The 21,113-nt window shown below is 38.5% G+C and overlaps 1 protein-coding gene across 1 annotated transcript in view; it reads left to right on the top strand.

Moving 5' to 3' along the window:
- The first annotated feature begins 4,341 nt into the window (after positions 1 to 4,341).
- Positions 4,342 to 21,113, top strand: part of LOC145669180 (uncharacterized) — a 46,340-nt gene continuing 29,568 nt past the window's right edge. Inside the window, exons 1-2 of the mRNA XM_081737509.1 lie at positions 4,342 to 4,426; positions 20,081 to 20,450. Coding sequence (XP_081593635.1) covers positions 4,418 to 4,426; positions 20,081 to 20,450 — 379 coding nt within the window. The 5' untranslated portion in view covers positions 4,342 to 4,417. The remainder of the gene's footprint in view (positions 4,427 to 20,080; positions 20,451 to 21,113) is intronic.

Below are 21,113 nucleotides of genomic sequence, written 5' to 3'. Positions count from 1 at the left end.
CTTCAGGTCGGGCTGGGCTGGGGCCGATCAATTGCAATTCTTTAATAATTATTGACTTTCGTTAAACGATAATTGGAATAAAGCCAAACGTTGAAGAAGTGTGTCCGTGAAAAATGTTACAAAGAATGCAATAGCTATTTACAGTTTGTGTTGCTAGCGGCTCCACTTTCACTATAGAGGATTGCAGGCATTATGCGGTAAATTGAACTCTGACCTTGACCTTCACTGAACTCAAAATATAACAAGAAGGGGTGGGAATGTTTTGCCTGTCGCTAAACAATATTGCCATCTTCACTTTATGCTAAAAATCAATTAAGTTAGATTTTTGTTACAGGGAATGGAGATTTTGTTCTCTCGATGACAGGCAAAGTTCTAGGAGGCAATGGTAACATTCGGGAGGCAAGCGTCAGGTTGTAAACCAGTGTTTAGAAAAGGTTTCTGAGGTTAGGTCAAATTTAGTTCTAAATTTTGAGAAAGATTGGGGCTCGAGCTATTTTTTTAAAAAAATTATCGGGCCGGGGTCGGGCCAAAAACTTTTAAAATTTATCGGGCCCGGGCCGGGCTTGGGCCAAGAATTTTAAAAAAGTTATCGGGCCGGGCCGGGCTCGGGCCGAAAATCTCCTAAACTTTTCGGGCCCGGGCTGGGCCGGGCCTAGGTACGTTCGGGCTGGATTGGGCTCGGGCCGAAAAATTCGGCCCGTGCAGGTTTCTACTACTGTGGTGTCTCAAATCCAAAATTTCGACGTGTACACAAAAATGTCAGTTTGAGAGAAATACGTTCTTCAGGATGGTGTAGGTTTAACTAGAAAGTTTTTACATTTTATTACAATTTGTTACATACACAGTTTTACATGACACGTAAGTTATACAATAGAGACAGACAACATAATTCACATACGTATGTAGACATAATGTTATTCTTTTCCGCCTTGTATGGACAATTTAAAAAAAAAAAAAGAACAAAAATAAGAAATCCTAGTGCGTAAAATAAACATAAATATTCCGATAAAATTAGAATATACCGCTATTGATTTTCATATTTAGTACCTAAGTCCACATAATGGACAACATCGTGTTGGCATGTTTTTTTCTGGCTACTCCCGTTTATTCTCACATTCTAATTCCACTAATTCCTCCATTATCATTTATTTGCCTAAATTACCCGTCTCCCTTAGCCTAAAGAACATAGTCGTGGGACGCAGGGCTGGATTAACCCATCTGGAGGGGCCGGGGCTAGAAAAAAATATGTGGCCCCTGCTGACTTTATCTAATACATTTTGTGAAAATACAGTAGGAAAGTTAAGGGAATATGTTTCATAATTTTGGTCATATTTTATTTTATTGTATCTTCTTAATTCTTTTTAGATGGCCAGTTAAGATTTTGATCAGAGTGGAGGCCTCTGTACACCTGGAGGCTCCGGGCTATAGTCCCCTTAAGCCCCCCTTTAATCCGGCCCTGGTTGGACGTTAAACTGAAAGACTTCAAAGAATTAGTTGCAATTCATATTCTTAGTCAGTGTCTTGAATTAGGTGCCCGTTTTTAATCTCTTATCTATGGTTGTCTGGTTTTCCACTTGTCTGCATTTTTCATGCAGCATTTCTCAACGTACATAATGCTCTGTATCTCGATAATGATAAGAGCTATCAAGAGCTGCTCACGAGACTAGAAATTTCTCGTCGCGTCTCGAAAAAAAGACGAAGATCGAGACGAGAATTGCAATTTTATATAAATTCGAGACGAGACCATTAGTTTCTCGAGTCTCGAGGGCAACACTAGTCTACCCAAGTCTTAGATCTCAAGCACTGATTTCGTGTTACATGATTCACAGTAAAGAACTGCACTGTATAAAGTGATTGTACGAGGATAATGAAAATAATTTAATAACGTTTAAAGATACGGAAGTAATTACATAACGCACTCCAATAATAAATATGGATTAAATGTTGTTAATCACACGCTCCGCAGACCGCTCGTCACGCGGAACGATTTTGTCACTTCTAGATTCATTGAAATGATAATAGATGACATTATAAGCAGACGTGGCAACATCGTACATTTTCGAGATAGATACCAAGAATTCCTTTTTTTTTTTTTTTTTTTGTAATTCTGGTTTGTAATTTATAATGGTAACCAAGAAAGTTTTGTTGCTTCTGTGAAGGTCTGTGTTCAATTGGCCCTCACACGGCGAATTGAATGCAAATGGAAATAAGGCGAAATCTAGTTGTTGGTATGTCCAACATACTACCTGGTTGTGGCAGTTCTGTTACATTGTGAACTTGCGTAAGGACAGAGTGAATATGGGACCTCCACAAAACATCATAAGAGCATGCATTACCAGCTTAAACTGGGGTAAACGCCGCTGCAGCGGGGCGGAATATATGCCAGGCCAATGGTGAGGGTGTCATGACTACACGGACAGTGCAGCGGTGGTTTAACAAGTTTGAGGACGGTGACGAAACTCTCGAAAACGCACTACGTGCTGAAAGACTAACACATGTACAAAATGAAGATTTTGAGGCAGCAATTGAGGCGAACACCGACCAGTCATATGAAGAACTGGGACTACAATTCAGTATGAGTGGTGAAACCATTCGCCAGCACCTCCATCAACTTGGGAAGCACTTCAAGTTGGGTCGATGGGTCCCACATGATTTGACTACTACCAGCTTGTCAGAACATCAATGCAATTGTACTGTCAACAGTGGAGCTCTGTTAAAAAAAAAAACTCAAAACTCTAGAGCCAGCACTTCTGAATCGCAAAGGGGTTCTCCTATTACCCCAGAACAACGCTAAGCCCCACGTGGCTAGGATGACTCGGGACGCCATTCTGCGCCGGAAACGCTATTACATCCGACATAATTCCCGGACATTGCACCGTCCGATTATCACCTATTCCATTCCTTGCACAATCACCTTCAAGGACGGCAGTTCAAATCCCTAGTAGATGCGCAAAATGCACTTGATACCTTCTTCCTTCACGGCTTATCAAGTTCTACCGCGATGGAGTCCATGGCCTTCCAGAACATTGTCAGAAGGTCGTCGATGCTGATGGGGACTATTTTTGATCTTCCAGGTACGTCTGAGGTGACATATTGATGTTCGAAAGTGGTGAGTGAAAAAGCGACAGAACTTTCTTGGTTACTTTATATTTACTTTGGAACCATTTCTCGTACTTTTCCTTTTTCTTTTTTTAAATTCGGTTACTCTTCGAAAGCAGGGAGCGCAACAAATCAATATTATATTAACAATCCTACCTGCCTATAGGGCCTATGCCTAAACGGTGAGTCCGTCCCTGATGGTCCAGTGGCTAGTGCAAGCGCATTGGGTATACGTAGTCCTTAGTTCGATTCCAGGTGGGAAAGCACAGAAAATCTAATTTCACGATCATTCACTCTCATTAATAGAACGTTAAATTAAAACCTTTTCTTTTTCTCTCATTTTAAGTTGTTCTTTCTTTCTTTTTCTTGTTGAGGGAGGCACGCAGGGGTGGATCAGTGGTCTGGTGGGTGGTGTCCCTAGTTCGAGTCCCAGCCAAGTAAGTTTGTGGTGAATAACAGTTTTCTCGGGATACTCACTTTACTCCTACATTATCATTCCACCAATTCTTCCCATCATCATCATCATCATCATTCACTTGCCTTTATCATTAATCTCACTTTAGCCTAAACAGCATAATCATGGGACGTTAACACGGAAATATTTCATATATATTGTTCGCTTCCGAAAATGTGACTCAAAATTTGATGCGCCATAACTCGGAAACCAAAAGTCATATTTATATATCACACGCTTGTATAGCAGATCAAGGTCTACCAGCATACCACGTTTGATTCAGATCGGATGAGATCGGCTCAACTCGTCTCCTTGTTTTTTTTTTTTTTTTCATAGAAAAAAATCAATAAAAGATGAAAATTGATATTTCTGAGATTTGCGGTACATGTCGCCTTATAGGAATATGCCCGCAATGTATCAAGTTCTAATTTAGAATTCTGAAGCAAATAAATTTTAGGTAGACCATGAAAAGAACATGTGTGTGGGGAGGGTATAATATAAAATGGACTGTTAAGGAATTATAGGCCCTTGCGATGCACAAGCTACAGAGTTTTACGGTAACAGGCTGTAAGCACATTCAAATGAGTTGAACATATTTCAAGATATAATGGCTCAAAATTTCACACTGATCATCAACTTATAAGTATATTTCATATTTTAAAAAAACTTCAAAATTATAAAATAAATAAATAAATATTATTTACGGGTATGTTTAATGAACACCATTGTTTAACAGCAATGTTGTCACAAAAATTCCTAGTAACGTCAGAGCGGTGAAGAATAGTAAAGACAACAGTACCTAAAAAAGTCCGCTCTTTGAAAATATTTGAAATAAAGTCAAGAAAAGTTCCACAACCCCCAAAAATGGGTCACGTAAGTAGAAATTTATCCTCTTTTAACCTTTGATATATTAAATTTTGTCTTTTCTTTATTTTTTTTTTAACTCACTAGGTCAATACTTTAGTCATGTTGGAATATATGATCCTTCTCATATTAATATAAACAATCCAAAACATTCTAGTGTATCTCTCCCTCACTCATTCACTCACTATATATCTACATCCATCTATCTATTTAGCTATCTATACACACACACACATGTATATATATATATATATATATATATATATATATATATATATATATATATATATATATATATATTATTGTGTGTGTGTGTGTATAGATAGATAGATAGATAGATGGATATAGATATATAAAGATATTATTATTATTATAAAGTAGTCTGCCTTTTGGCAGGTCCTGGGACTCTTTTCCTTTCTTTCTTTTTTTTCTTTGAAAATTCTTCTTCCACGTTCCTCGATTTTTAGCTGCTTCTTTTAACTCCAATATTTTCTTCTATTTTTCAAATTATCGATTAATTGTGTTCTTCTTCTTCCTACTCCTACCTTTCCTTCCATCTTTCCTTGTGTGGCTTTATGAAGAAGAAAATTTGTTCGCAAAATCTGTCCAATCCAATTGGCCTTCCTACGAAGGTCTCTTTTCTATCGTTTCTATTTTCGGCGCGGTGGCTCAGTGGTAGAGCGTTCACCTCTGGTGCTTGGGGTCCCGGGTTCGATCCCAGTCCCCGCCAAGTGAAATTTGTGGTGGACAAACATCGTGCTCGTGGGTTTTCTCGGGGTTCTCCCGTTTCCTCCCACCTTCTTCATTCCACCATTTTCACTTATCTCTCATAATCACCGTCTCCTTTAGCCTAACTGGCATAACCGTGGGACGTAAAACTTAAAGATTTAATTTCATTTTTTCCTTTCTATTTTCAAGCATCTTTGTTTGTTACTCTTTCTCTGCCCATTTTATCTTCTTCAACACCATATTAAGAAGCTCTCTAAATATTTCTTCTCTAACTTCCGTAATGTTCAAATCTGAAATATGTAGTCCATTACTCCATATATAGCACTTGAATAACTTCTTCCTTAGTCCAATGTTAAGTCTGCTAGTTAAGAGTGATTCTTTCTTATTGAATGTTTCTTTTACTATGGGAATTCTCAATCTGATCTCTTTGGTGGGGTCGGTGTCTCTCGTCAAAGTACTTTCCAGATACTTGAAATTATCGACTTCAAGTTCTCTTTGTTCTACTGTGACCCGTAATTGTCCATTTTCACGGGATATTCTCATGAACTCTCATGAATTCTCGATATTGATCTCTATTTCACATAGTTTCCTAGTCAACTATTTTATCAATCATCTTTTGTAGTCTCTCTTTGGTTCTATCTATAATAACCGTATCATCTGCATACCTGATCTTGTTCATGATCTGCCCTCCAATCTTGAAATCTCCATTTCCCTCGTTCTTTTATCTTCTTAAGCATCGCTTTAGTTATCCATGGTTTTCTTGGTGTTCATTCATCTTGCCAATGTTACATTGAAGTATATCTAGTAGAATCTGTTTAACTTTTACCAACTACTTTCTACATTGCCTACGATATCGCACATTGCATAGAATTTTCCTTCAATCTCTTCTTTTACATCACTGTCCGTATTTCTCAGTCGCTCTAAGCTCCGTTTTCGATTTTTCTTCCCATTTTTCTTGATTCACTTTAAAACCAGGTTTGAACTTCCGCCTCTAGAAGGTTGTGACCTGAATCGATGTCTACTTTCGGTAGCGTCTTCACATCTCGTACGCTGTTCCTGAAACGTTGCTTGACAAATACAAAGGAAACATTAGGAAGACTTATTCGATCTTATTTAAAAAAAAAAAAAAAAAAAAAAAAAAAAAAAGTTGAAGAAACTTAAATATGGGTAAATTGCTATTTTCTCCGAAGAGGACTACCAATTAACTCCTGAGGTCCGACCTTGTTAGTAACAAAGGATGGCGTATTTACGATTTTGTTTCGGGGAGGGGGGCTTTGCTAACTTTAGTCCTGGAAATGTGAAAATTCTGCGTTTGCTTTAATATAGTAAATAAAATTTCTGGGGGCTTAAGCCCGGAAGCTCCTCCTTTAAATACGCCACTGTATATATACACATACATATATATGGTCAATGAAAACATTAACACCAATTCAATGAAAGACTAACATACATAACCTTGTATATCTTCCTCACATTCTGCAAATACTAAGTGGTGATATTAAAAATGAAACACCAAAAATAAGGAAAGAGTACACAGCCAAAAAGGTGGCAAAACAGCCTAAGGTACAAGTGTGAAATGATTACACATATCACTCAATGTGATGGGTAACAGCACTAGCAGAGCGTAGTTGAAGCTCCAGAGAGCTCACTAGCAAGTTCTTGAATCATGGATATCCAAAACGATTGCGACACGACGAAGCAAACAGAAAATGTGGCCTTTGATTTTCTTCTATAGTATGGTAAGCCATGCATCTGCGAGTTGTTATCAAAGCTTATCAACTGAATCTGTAGGACGTCTTTGGTGTTCGAAACGTTGCACAATCATGGATCAGAAATGTTCAATTGGCTCGCGAAAGAGTTAAACACATTCCACATTCAGGAAATGTAAAGCATTGCGTGCCACAGTTCCCTCGTGACTATGTAGATATCATACACGCTCTTTGTGCGGGAGTTCCAGATTCGATTCCCGACGGGAGCTCATAATTCTAATCCCACGTTAAACCGTAGGTAAAATGTCTCATATAGTTCCCGCTGAAAGTGACGTTAAACTCAAATAAAATCAAAGACATTGCTTGTCACATGCGATCGCGCATTATTCTGTTAAAAATTTACTCCTGATTCTGCAATAAAGAATACCCAACACCTCACTGATGTACTGTTGGCTGATCAAAGACCCATCAATGCGTGCTAGACATGAGCGAGCAGTGAATCTAGTGACGATCAAAACCATAACGCCCAGTCTCGATCAGCATGGTCCGAAGAATGATCTAATAACAGCAACCAAATGGAACAATACACGAAGGACGTGGTAGTAGTGTGAAATACGGTATCAGTGACAACATACGTCAAAGAGCAACAACTTTTTTTTTTTTTTTTTTTTGTCGAGTGGGAAGGGATCAAATATATCGAAACAAACCAAATAATAATTAGCAGTGTCACGTGTACACCACGTGAAGGAGATTGCTTTTCTGGTGTGATACTCCTCAATAATGAAACCGGAAGTGGTGATATATTTCTACCACTTCCGGTTTTAATAGTAGACTGGACACGGGCTATATTCTTCGAACACTTAATTGATTGCAGAGACCACTTCTCAATATCTATTACTATTTTTACTCTATACAAATCAACTCTAAAACCGAAAGTATATAATTTTAGTTCCGTTTTCGGTTTTAATAGAGGATTAAGAGAAAAAATGATACAAATTTTTTGAACGTTAAATCGATTTTTAAAACGCTTCTCAGTGCTTCTTATTGTTTTTGTAATTGGCCTATGTAGAATCAAGTAGTGAATTTCTATTAGTTCCGATTTTAGTAGAAAGTTAAGGATGAAGATGAAATATATTTCTGGGAGACGCTTAATCGATTACAGGAAACCGTTTCTCGCTATCTATTACCGTTTTGGGTTTCTGGCAATCAACGTTAAAACCGGAAATTGTTGGTTTTATCACTACCATTGGATAGATCAACTCCATCAATAAATTCGATTTTTAACTCTTGACCTTCTATTTCCTAGTGATCAATCAAATAGTTCTTGAAATTTTTTGTCCCCCGGTCTGTTGGACGGACAGAGTGAATCTATTGTCACGTACTACGTAACCCGAGTATAAAGGAGTTTGGTAAATTAACTCATTAATAAAATGCAGTATATCGAAACATACCACTGCAGTTAATGTGTGAAGGCAGAAGGAAATTTTGAAACAACCATTTGTGTTTAACTTTTCCCCCTCAGGAATCTAATGCAGATGACGCCGCAATTATTACATTACTGCTCCGCTCATGTGAACGTAAGAACTTTTCAGGTTATCATTGGAGCCTTCTTCGTATTTGAGTTTTGAAATTAGAAGTTTCGTATAATGCATGGTTTCTACAGTTGTTATGCGAGTGTTGCGACTGTTATCTGTAAGATAAAGGGAGATCACCTTGCTGTAATTAAGTACATCTACTATTGCAATTAAACACACTGCTTTCTTCCTTAATATTAGTGCAAATTGACAAAATATAGTGCTGAACATCAAAAGTGCAAAGCCAAGAATGAGGCGTCAGACTGATCCCACATTTACAGAATGCGTAAATGCTCGAAAGATAGTACACTGAGTAGAAGTGCTGCCCCGCAACGCATCACGTGCGCCGACCTTGGTAACAGCAACATCAGCCTGGACGGAAATAGACAATCCAGCACTGGCTGAGTCTGGAGTGTTTGCATGACGTAAGTTTGCCTGTAAGATTGGATAATACCTCGTTATCCAATGAAGCATCAATTTCAACAGGTTTACGTACGTAATTAAATAATTGTGATATATACTGTGTGTTCAACGGAATGCAGTAAGTGCGAAAATACAATCAGTGACTTTAGAACGCCAATAAGCAACGACATGCAGGATGCCATCTGCGTCATGTCCTGAACCGAGAGGACTGGCTTGCGTGCATAACTATGACAGATTGTACAATAGCAATGGTGCATGAACTCGGGACAGTTGTGAAGCGACCAGCGTTTTCACAAATACTTCGATATCGTCCAGTGTCTGCTGTAAAAATTAATCGAGTGGTCATTCACACAATAAATAAGGAAATAATAAGTATTCGAATATTGAAGACGAACTCGGTTGAGATAGCTGCTCTAGCTATCTATTAGAAAATACATAATTCAAAAATATGCTCTCATTCAAAAGTTAAGCTAGGTTCCCATGCTGCAAGAATCTTGTAGCTGACATTTAAAAAGCCTTGCAGCCCTACAATATTTCTCTATGTAAACATAGTCTTGAAAGGGATATGCAACAATTTTTTCATCTTGCAAGGATTCCAACCATGTGCAACATTCTGGGCCGTCTTGCTTGCTACTTTCTACCGTCCTCCCACTGACATGAAGAAAAAAACAGTTCTGTTTCGCCGCTTCCGAAACGATGGACGGGGAGGTGAAGGGCGTCAAAATACACGTTTTTATTCAGGAAGTTCACCATTTGTCAACTAGAGTGCAGTGCTGTATGGGTGGAGAAAACTTTTTTGCTTTCAGAAAGTTGAACTGTGTAAACAGTGAATGGAAAAATGGGGCAACCTAGCTTTATTGTGTGAAGTAATGTACGTGTTAACATAAGAATCTTATATAGCTCATTTGTAGGATGTCCTTAACTCACTCAGCATTTTTCACTCTTCTTTGGAAACAAGACATTTCCTTATTGAGCTTGCAATATAGGTTCAAGATAATGAACATGCTTGCGCCCTTGTTCCATACAATATCCTTTTTATTTTTACGAAAAACGGGAGACCCGAGTTCGATTCCCTGTGGTAGCTCATGTAGTTTGGAGTTCACCGTAAGCTATAAGGGTCCACTTCTTACATAGACTCGCTGCTGAAAGGGAAGCTAAAATAAAATCTAATTATATCCAATCCTATATTATATATATAGTGAACCTGAACAAGCCTGTTTGGATCAGTTGTAAGCTCTGTTTGTTATCCTTTTTTTTTTTTTTTTTTTTTTTTTGCAATATAATTTCTCAATTTCCTCGAAGCATATAATCATTCCCACAAACAAAACCAACAGTTAACGTTATTAAGAACTGTGTTTCTGTTTTCAAATTCAATTTGTATGGCATTATTATGTTGTATTTTTTTCTAATGTTATCACTCAAATAATATCTGGCCACCCAGGAAACAATGGTAGCCAGCTGTATAATTCCCTGGGAATTCATAATCTTTCTGCAGGGATTTCTTCCTCCGATGATTTTCATCGTACAAAATCCTGGGCGTGTTGTGGTTTATAGAGATCCTTTGCTTCTAAACTCTTCATAAAATGGCCTGTCAATTGAATTACTCGCTCCCTTTAGAGTCTACTTGATTCCCTAATGTGTTATGTGTTTCTCCTTGTCCTTCAGAATAGACAATTTCTTAACAGGAATGTCAGAAGCTATTGTTGAAATCAACCGAGTGAGCACACCACAACCTCTTCTATTCTTGTAGTTGAGATAAATTCTACATGATCGACTTCATAATGTCTTCATGTGATTAACTTTTGCCATATAGCCCTATTTGATTGCTCGAATGATTTTTTTTTTTTTTTTGGCCAATACGTACCTAGAAACATGAACATTATGCAAAAGTGATGAAAAATGACTGGAAACTTTTGAAATGTGGGTGTGAAGAAGAATGGAGAGAAAATTAGCGAAAAACGACTGAAAAGATGTTAGAAATGGTGGAGAGAAAAGAATTTTTGATATTATTATGAATTATTATTATCTCGTGGCCAACCTAAGTTTTCAGTGACGTAATTTCAGTAGCTCCAAATCACTAACATTATGATCCCAAATAATGTTGGAACTGCGCCATTATAAAAGCTTGCCCGGATAAGGGTTGTTATAGAAACGAACACAGGGCTGCAAACAAATAATCCCACAGTTTAAAGATTATCCTTTATGTAGAACAAATTGTGCAGTTATGATTTGATTAAAAAAAAAAAAAACTACAATATAGCTTGTTTTCTGCTGTAGATATGCAATATGGCGTTATGAGCAAGGGAAATCAGTGTCTCTTTACCTATGTGTTATTTTTGATTATATATAGGTAAAAGTCCATTAAATAGCCAAGCAAGGCAAATTGTTTTAAACGTATATTTATATTCACGACGTATCAAACCCTATAAGACTGTGAATGATGTTGTTAGCCTCGCCGCTGCTATAACAGGTGATTTTTTCGTTGGAAAAGGAATTCTTGGAAGAAGAAAAAGTGTCAACACCCATAAAGACAAAAGACGGGGTGAAAAATAAAGGTACACGATTGAAAAAAAAATGGCCATTTTACAAAGCATGTCATCCGTCAGAAAGTGCATAAATTTTGGTGCAATGGATTTAATAAGGCTCACATGGTGAAGGAAATTTTGGCTGAAATAGTGATTCTGATTTACAAAAACAAAAATAAAATAAGCTTTAGAATACATTTTATATCACCTCTTTCTACAAACTTCAGTATGAACGACAGAAATAATATAAAACCTACGCAAGCTCTTGAGTTTTCTTGGTTATCTGGTTAGCGTACGGGCTTTCAGTACGGGAGACCAAGCTTCGATTCCCTCTGGAACCTATTTTAAGCAGTAGATCCACGCGTCATTTACCCTCAATGCTGAAAGGAACTCAAATTCAACCAAACAACTACGCATTTTTAAATAAACACAAGGAACAGCAGAATGCACTTTATTGACATCAAATTTTCCTTTATAATTCGCATCTTTAAAATTTCCCTATTTACCACGAGGTTTCCCATAATGAACTAAAGACAGAGGCTTTCATCGTACAATTTGCTGATCGTAACGCAACGTAGAAAGCAATGAACAATTATAACTGCTATGTTTAGTATCGCAAATTAAGATGTAATTGTTGTGTTGCATTGACGAAAACTCTACTGAATAAGGCCCAGAGAGACAACGAAGTTTTTTTTTTTTTTTTTTTCATTTTTAAAGATCTGAGATTTGTAAGCAAGTTTCATTCTCTTCCATTCTATATGGAGGACGGTGGCTCAGTGGTAGAACGCTTATTTCTGATTGAGGTCAGAATGTGTATATATTTTGGTACAATAGAAGGAACAAGGATTCCACGGACAAAGACATTTCGTCTGTTTCTGTTCTACTGTGTGTTAACTGATCCTCGAACGAGATTAACTGCTACGTGATTGTCAATAAGATTGGTTCTATATCCACTCCTACGCATCGCTTCACCTACTGGCTGTCAGCTGTAGAAAACTCTCCTAACTGCGCGCATGAATACAATACTTTCCTTCTGATTGTGAGTGGGCCAGTGCTTACGTCACTGCAAGCTTAAATTGGCCACGACTTTAGATATAATAAGGGACGTGCTAGAAGGTATGGTGGCAGGAAAGACAGGGAGAGGGTGAAAGAGACTACAATTAATGGACGATATTGAAACAGACAAATTGTACATGAAGACGAAGAGGTTAACTGAAGACCGTGGCCATGGAAGTTTGTCAGCTGCGGCAAGTGACCTGCCAATAATGGCATAATACCTACGATGATGATGATGATACGTACTTACGCAATACCACGGCTATAAAGGATGGGACGTATAATTATAAATAATACATCAAATGACGGAGCAATTCAAACAGTTTACGTAGGTTCCACTACACGTTCGGACTTAAAAACGACGCAGTTGGTAAACGCACAAAGTATGATGCAAAATTACCTTAGGCAGAACATGCCATTTTCCCACCACACGATTTTGCGGCTACGCAACACGTTACTAGATACGAGTAATGTGTTATTTTTACTCCGTAAGTTGGAAACCTGTTAGCTACTTTTCAAAATATTGTTTTTTTTATAAATCGTATAGCTTTTTAGTAATTATCATTCAATTCCAGTGATGTCTAATGTGAAAAATAGATTTATATCAAAGAATGATTTATTATTATCATAATAATTATTGTTTGAATATCTATTATTATTAAAATTGCAAATTATGCTACGCATAACTGGAACTCTTTATAGAATTGCTTTCTGTCTGTCTATCGACAGATGTCAGAGGAAAATAGAGCAAGAAATGGTATACCAATATAGATTAATATAACACTATCTTAATACAGGGTTTTTAAAAATGAATATCGGGGCGTTAAGGCTTTAAAGAGTAACTCAAACAGTTCTGTGCGCACCCATGCGCATGCACTGTTTCCTCTGTCTGCCGTTAGAAAAGATCGGTTAAACGACGTTGTATCCAACCGCTGGATTGTCCGAAAGGGACCGAATGACAAAGACTCCACGTTCACCAGATCTTGTCATGCGCTTTTTACCTTTGGGGATTCATAAAGGATCATGTGTATGTGTCTCCGCTACCAGCTGACCTATCCGATTTAATCACTACTTTAAAGGCGTCTTCTTGTTTACCAATCATCTACCAGAGGGTCCTAGTGAACCACAGTAGCACCAGCTACTTACCTGTGTATGTTGCATCACCACACAAAAAAGTTTCGAAGTCGACGTATTGTACAAGGAAGAAGACGCCTTTAAAGTAGTGTCACCTGTGGGTGACACTGAGCGTTGACGAATTAAGAAAAGGATTGAAGCAGTTGTTGCAACAATTACTCCAAACGCACTGATCACTCGCCTATCGACTCGGCGTGTGCCGTGTGACAAATGACGCTTACACTTAACACTCACAGTAAAACTATTTGAGTTGCTCTTTAATTTGATGTATTATTTATAATTGTACGTTAAATGTAATAAACACCCTGTATTAAGAATAGGTGTACAGAAGCTAATAAGTTTCCTTATAGATGACTGAAATGTTCACTCACCGATGACCATTCGAATTTTCCCTATTAGTTGTGTTCAACGTGACGACCAGCAATCATATAACAATTACCACAGCGCACTTTCCACTGGAGAAAATTTCTTTGCTGATGTACACTTCTGTTGGGACATTTCCAGAGACCGGTAACTATGCGAACCTATGAAAGAAAAGGCGGTATTCAGAAGTCTAAAGGCACAGCAATCAATTGAGCAGATATCGGGATTCTTCACTGAGATGTCAGTGGTGAGGTGGAACAACACTTCTTCCGCTTCTAGCCTCTCATCCGCTTGTAGGATATAAACAATGATTTGGCTACTTATCTGGATGCCTTGTTCTGATGTAACTCTTCCTAGTAGATATCTGTTCCATACAGTGTGGATTTCGTTGTTTTAAAAAAAAATCCATCAAACTGTCTTTATGAGCATTGATCTTTACATAGTTGTCAATGTGATTCAGTACCTTTGTTTTTTCCTGTAACAAAATCCAGCGAAATTACGAAACCGCGAGATAACTTTTGGTGTACTGACGAGTTTTTGCATCGACATTTCTGTATGTAATTGCTCAAACCGTTTCGGTCAGATATATTCAAGCCTCGTCTGTAATGACTAAAAACGTGCACCAACAGATCTCCTGCCAGGCGAAGCTCGTGGAACTTTTCTGCAGGTGGTTTTCCGTTGCACAAAATGGTCGACTTTCAGCGCATGAACATTCTCGTTATGGACGACCTTCAGTATAAGGGGCACGATGAATGGTTGATTGGAGCACATGGAACACTTTATCAGTGGATTCTACGACATAATAAGTTTCTTCATTCTGGACGACACTTATGGTATAAGCCTCACTGAGGTCAATTTTGAATGTACCTTAGTCGATCATAAACATTCGAGAACGGTCGCACTGGTGTTCACAGTGAAATGTATGGAAGTCCACGTTTGTGGAACGGTTTAACTGTGATGGCACCAGTGAAGGGGGCATTGGACAGTGCTTAAATGGAGCCTTATCAGAATCGATTCACTTTCGGCGTCATTAGACTTCACACTACTTGATTACTTTGCTAGCAGACAATCACACACTACTGACTTAATGGTGTATCTTTTACGCTTCTGTGCTTCCACTGTATTGCGACGTGTCCTTTGTGTTTCGCTTATATAGAAGCTTATCAGTCCCTGTATCTTCACCCTTATCATTCTTTCTAAACCGGAATGTCTACCTCTTTGGATTTCAATATAAATCTTTAATGGAGTAAAAACGATAAGATAACCGAGATTTATTTATTTATTTATTTATTATTTTTTACATGGATTCAGCATACCACGAAGAGATTTTATATTAACCATCTTTTTCTTTGTTGAACCGAAAGTGTTAGAAATTTATCACTTTTGGTTTCAGTACTGATCCGCTATACAACGAAAACATTAAAATACTAGGAATGCAATGGATGTACCCGATTGCAATGAAATGAGCTGAGCAAGCTTAAACTACGTAATCATTCCTGGCCATTATGCAATAATAAATGCCATTTTTAATTGTTGGCAAAAAAATCGCGTGAAAACTTTTTCCCCATGTTAAGTCTATGCAAGCGTTTTTCGGTGATTATTCCTCGATGGTACATCGGATTTTTGATTTCGACCTATGTTGTCACTCAACACGACATACTCTATCAGCGTGCTAAGTTTTCTTGAGATCGGCCAAACGGTCTAGGAGGAAGCGTTTTTCGGTCATTATTCCTCGATGGTACATCGGATTTTTTATTTCGACCTATGTTGTCACTCAGCACGACATGCTCTATCAGCGTGCTAAGTTTGGTTGAGATCGGCCAAACGGTCTAGGAGGAAGCGTTTTTCGGTCATTATTCCTCGATGGTACATCGGATTTTTGATTTCGACCTATGTTGTCACTCAGCACGACATACTCTATCAGCGTGCTAAGTTTGGTTGAGATCGGCCAAACGGTCTAGGAGGAGTTCGCGGACAACCAAACGGCTAACCCGAGTATAAGAGCTTCGCTTCGCTCAGCTCAATAACGGGAAATGATATGTTAATATGGATTCAGTTTCCCAAGAATATGTTCTATTTTGGTCCCGTTCAATCTGTTGAAACTACATCTATCACTCCCACTTCACTATTGGATTCCAATGGTTTTCAAGTCTGTCGTGTAGGGGCTGCTGTGGTTCAGTGATAGATATATCACCTCAGATGCTTGGACTAGTTTCTGGTTCGATCCCAGCTCGCACCAAACGAGCATTGTGTTAAACACCGTATGCATTGGTTTTCTCGTAGTTTTCCTCTCACTTTCTTCATTCCATCATTCCATTCATTCTTATTATCACCGTGGCTTCAAGAGGATTTACCACTCACCCTACAGCACAGATTCAACTCCAGCTGTAGCCTTGACAACAACAGCTTTGTGGACTAGAGCATTGTCATGCAGTAGGCAAGTTAAACGTACAGCGACCTCTAACGAACTGACACAGCTACACAATTGAAACTGATACATTATTTCTTCCATAGATTGTACTACATGCCATAACGGCTTATTAGCAGTGACTGTCGTTTCTTCTTTTCTAGGTGCAGTAATTTTTATCACCACTGTAATTAATATGCGAACTTCTATTTCAGTTCAGGTCGGAAATTTTTGGAAATAAACTCCTAAGCAGGTGAACTCCTAAGCAGCATTGAGACGAGGGTAGTGAGAGAAATAAATCCATTTCAACTAGGAATCTAACCAAGGTCTCCCAGTTGGCAGGTGGATACCTTACTGACTGCGCCACGGTGGTTCTAACAATTAGGATACAATTCTGTCAAAAAGTATGTACAATCTTGTTCGAATCGTCTGTAGATTGCCTCTACGACTTTATGCGCTCGCAAGCCGGTAGATCTTCGCATGTGGCAAGTTTTAATGTTATCACCAGTTCGCTTTGCGCTGTTGCGAACTAAACATGCCTGCGCCAGTGTCTGCACTGTAGAAGAACAGCGTCCCGTAATCCATTTTTTATGGTCTGAAGATGTACCAGAAACTGAAATCCGTAGAATACTTTCAGCATAATATGGGGACAATGGTTTACAACGGTGAAGTGTTTACCACTAGACTGGAAAGTTCAAAAGTATTCGAACAATATTAAAGGGCTAGAAAAGAACAGATGGCTGAGGGTTCTGGAACAGTAATAACGCAAGTGGCACGAGTGGGGTAACGCACATCCGAAGTTATTTTACTGTGGAATACTACCACAGTAATCAAATGATATATTTCAAATAAGTAGGAATAAAGTTGTAAAGAATTGAAAATTTTTAGATTTTTCAAAAAAAAATTATTTCGAAAAAGTGTTTAGATAAGTATCACATCTAATTATGTGCATAGTTTTCCATAGACATAAAGACCATAAAGCCGTTTACAGCAGTTTGATATCTCAAATCATTCGGAAGATACAAAGAAAATGATTAAAATTGATCTTTTGCCTAAAATAGCTTATTAACGGGACCTCTTTACAACAGTTTTTTTTTTAAATTTACTTTGCTTCTATAAAGGTAAAACAGAAAGTTCTGTCGCTTTTTGTGGAGGTCTGTGTTCAATTGGCCCTCACGCCGTGAATTGAATGAAAATTGAGATAGGCGAAGGTCAGTTAGTGGTGTGGGTATATCCAACATACTACCTGATAGTGGCAGTTCAGTTACACCGTAAACTTGGGTAAGGGCAGATTGAACATAGGACCTTCACAGAGCGTCATAAGGGCGAGTATGCTGTATGAGTTCAAACTGGGGTCAAACACCGCTGCAACGGGGCGGAAGATATGCCAGGCATTTGATGAGGGTGTCGTGACTACGCGGAAAGTGCAGCGGTGGTTTAACAAGTTTAAGGATGGTGACGAAACACTCGAAGACGCACCAAGTGCCGGAAGACCAACACATGTACAAAATGAAGATCTTCAGGCAGCAATTGAGGCGAACACTAGGAAGATATGTGAAGAACTGGAACTACAATTCAATTTAAGTGGAGAAACCATTCAGCAGCACCTCCATCAACTTGGGAAGCACTACAAGTTGGGTCGGTGAGTTCCACATGCTTTGACTCCGGGCCAAAAGAAAATGCGAGCAGACACCTATGTTTCTTTGCTGTCTCGTCTGAGAAAGGAGCCCTTTCTGGACAGGATGTTGACATGTGATGAGAAGTGGGTCCTTACGAAGCTCCACGACGCCGTTATCATTGGTTAGCATCCCATAAAACCGGTTCCAAAACAGCCGAAACCAGCACTGCATCAGAAGAAGATCCTCCTGTGTGTTTGGTGGACTGCTCGCGGTATCGTGCATCAGGAACTGCTACCAGCTATCAGGGCATCAATGCAACTGTGTACTGTCATCAGTTGAGCCGTGTTCAAGAAAAATTCGAAACTCTGGAGCCAGCACTTCTGAATCACAAAGGGTCCTCCTGTTACAGGACAACGCTAAGCTCCATGTGGCTAGGATGACCCGGGACACCATTGTATACCTTGGATGATAAACAATATTGTATCCGCCATACTCTTGGACATTGCACCGTCTGATTATCACCTGTTCCATTCCTTGGACTATCACATTAGAGGACGTCAGTTCAAATCCCTAGTAGAGGTGCAAAATACACTTGATACTTTCTTCGCTTTCCGGCTCAGCAAATTCTACCGCTATCGAATCCATGGCCTTCTAGAACGTTGGCAGAAGATCGTCGATGCTGATGGTTAATATTTTTGCTCTTCCAGATACGTCTTAGGTGACGTATCGATGTTCGAAGGTTGTGGGTGAAAAAGCGACGGAACTTTCTTGGTTACCTTTATATAACATAACAACAATCCTTTGGTAGATATAATTACAACGAATTTTCGGAAGTACATAATTTTAAGCAGTGTTGCAAACTTTAACAGTCATTACAATATCTCCAGAATGGGTTGATTTATCAAATTGCTGTAAACAAGATTGTGATCTTTACGTCTATTGAAGGTTATTTTTGCAATAAAATACGGTACTTACGTAAGAGCTTTCCCGATGTAAAAGCTTTTGAAAACAAGAATTTGAGAAATGATCCAAAATATGGATCAACAGATTGCGATCTTGGCCAATAATTAGTTTTTGGATTAAGGGCCACAAAATTCTTGAATGGCCCATAAATCAAGTTTTTTTTTTTCTTTTTTCGGAATAAGCACATCGTACTGAGTTAAGTGATAGTTTGGATTTGGCTACACTATGTGCAGTTCTCGAGATATAAGGCCTGCAAGAAAATTTTTGCCTGAAATATTTTAGATCTTTTGATCACCCGCCGAAAAAGAGTCAAATTTTCAATCCCCTATAACTTTGTTCGTATTCATTCGAATTTTGTCATGCCATGACCACAGTATTTGATACAAAAGCACTTTGAATTGCGTTGCCCCGTCTGTCTCATTTCAGTTATTACTGCTGTAGAGGCCACCACAATTTGGATATTTGTGGTGGACAACATTGTATCCGTGGGTTTTCTTGGGGTTCTCCCGTTTTCTCTTACTCTCTCATTCCACCAACTCTTCCATCATTCACTTTCTTGAATCATTGTCTCCCTTAGTCTAAAGGGCATAATCGTGGGACGTTAAACTGAAATATTTCCTTTCACTTTCTGGACTGTAGCGCCCTTTGTTTGGAATACTGAATAAATAAATGTAACATTGCAAATTCTCGTTTGACATGTAGATTTGAAATATGTATTAAGGTGACGGTAATAGTGCCCTTTTTTTTAAAAAAAAAAAATACAACTTTATGTGGATCTTAAACACTGTTAATCTTGTGTTAGCACAGAGAATACCAAGCAATGTTCCGCTATCAATATTTGCATGGTATAAAATTTAAGGGTTTTGTGTCCATTAGTTTTGAAGTTCCAAGGGCGTACCAAGATGGATGGTCATCCCTATATATATATATATATATATATATATATATATATATATATATATATATATATATATATATATATATATATATGTGTGTGTGTGTGTGTGTGAAACAATGGTTCCAAATAGGATATTAAAACACTTCAGCCCCTCCTTCTTTAACTTACTTAGCTCAAAGACCTTGACGTTAATGTTGTATAGAATTCATTATTATTATTATTATTATTATTATTATTATTATTATTTTAAATTTTATTTTCAGATTTGGTCCAAGATTTGCAGGAGGAGGACAGGCCAAAACGAAGAAACTGCAGCAAATAGGACGACACTGCAGACAGAGGATGAAACTGCGAGATCTTCAATTAGAACTATTGCTCGGGACGTCGGTGATCTTGCAGATTCAGAAGGGTCGTCAATGGTCATCTATGATGGCCCTTACCCTATGAACCGACCTCTCAGAGGTGATAAGACGACTGTGTTGCGTGGATACTTCCGTGAGCGTATACTGCAAATCATAGACCCCTATCCTGACCAATATGGAAGTGAGGACACCCAAACTCAACAGTCACTTCCTCCTCCTTTCCCCATAGGACTAGCTGCCAGGAGGCAGCAGTTTCGAGATCAAATCATGGGTAAGTATGAATAAATCATGCACCAGCGGATCACTTGGGTCACTTAAGTAACGCGCTCTGTCCGGGTCTCAGAGCCAATCTGCCCTGGATACCCAAACAGACCTGATGCCTAGGCGACCGGGAAGCAGTCAAAAAATTCCCGGAATATTGTAGTTTTGGTATTTGTGAAGCAATCTCAAAGAATCGTGTACATCACAGTCCTTAGGTTGTCCCTAATTATGAATATGACAAGGGTGAACAGGTTTATAGTGGTCAGTGTACGAGTAACGTAGCTGAATGGAAGAGTGTGTGGGTGATCAGTTAGCACAATGTCACACATAGATCGAGCAACGCACTAACGTCAAATTCGTGCGTATATTGAGGTTAATCTGCTTCAGAGCTTTAAAAACAGTTTGGCTTTTCCCAAAGCTAAAAAAGAACCTTTTCCGTTTCGCTAATATAGAAGAGATCAAAACGAACTCCAGAATAGACCTATATCAAAACAGGCGTTTCGTCGATGTTTACAGCAAACGCAGAAGCAGTGGAACAAGCTTATGTGTGTTCCAAAAGTGAAAAGCCAATTTTCAAATCGATTAAGTGAATGTATAAAAGTAATAAAGAGCCTCACACAATTGCAGAAACTTCTTGATTGCTTCTGGTATTAGATTTGCAGAATTTTATGGT

The sequence above is a fragment of the Thermobia domestica genome, chromosome 13 (genome assembly GCF_964235325.1).
Source record: "Thermobia domestica chromosome 13, izTheDome1.hap1.1, whole genome shotgun sequence".
NCBI classification, from domain to species: domain Eukaryota; kingdom Metazoa; phylum Arthropoda; class Insecta; order Zygentoma; family Lepismatidae; genus Thermobia; species Thermobia domestica.
Note: the sequence above shows the minus strand (reverse complement) of the source record. Positions and strands in the feature narration are given on the sequence as shown.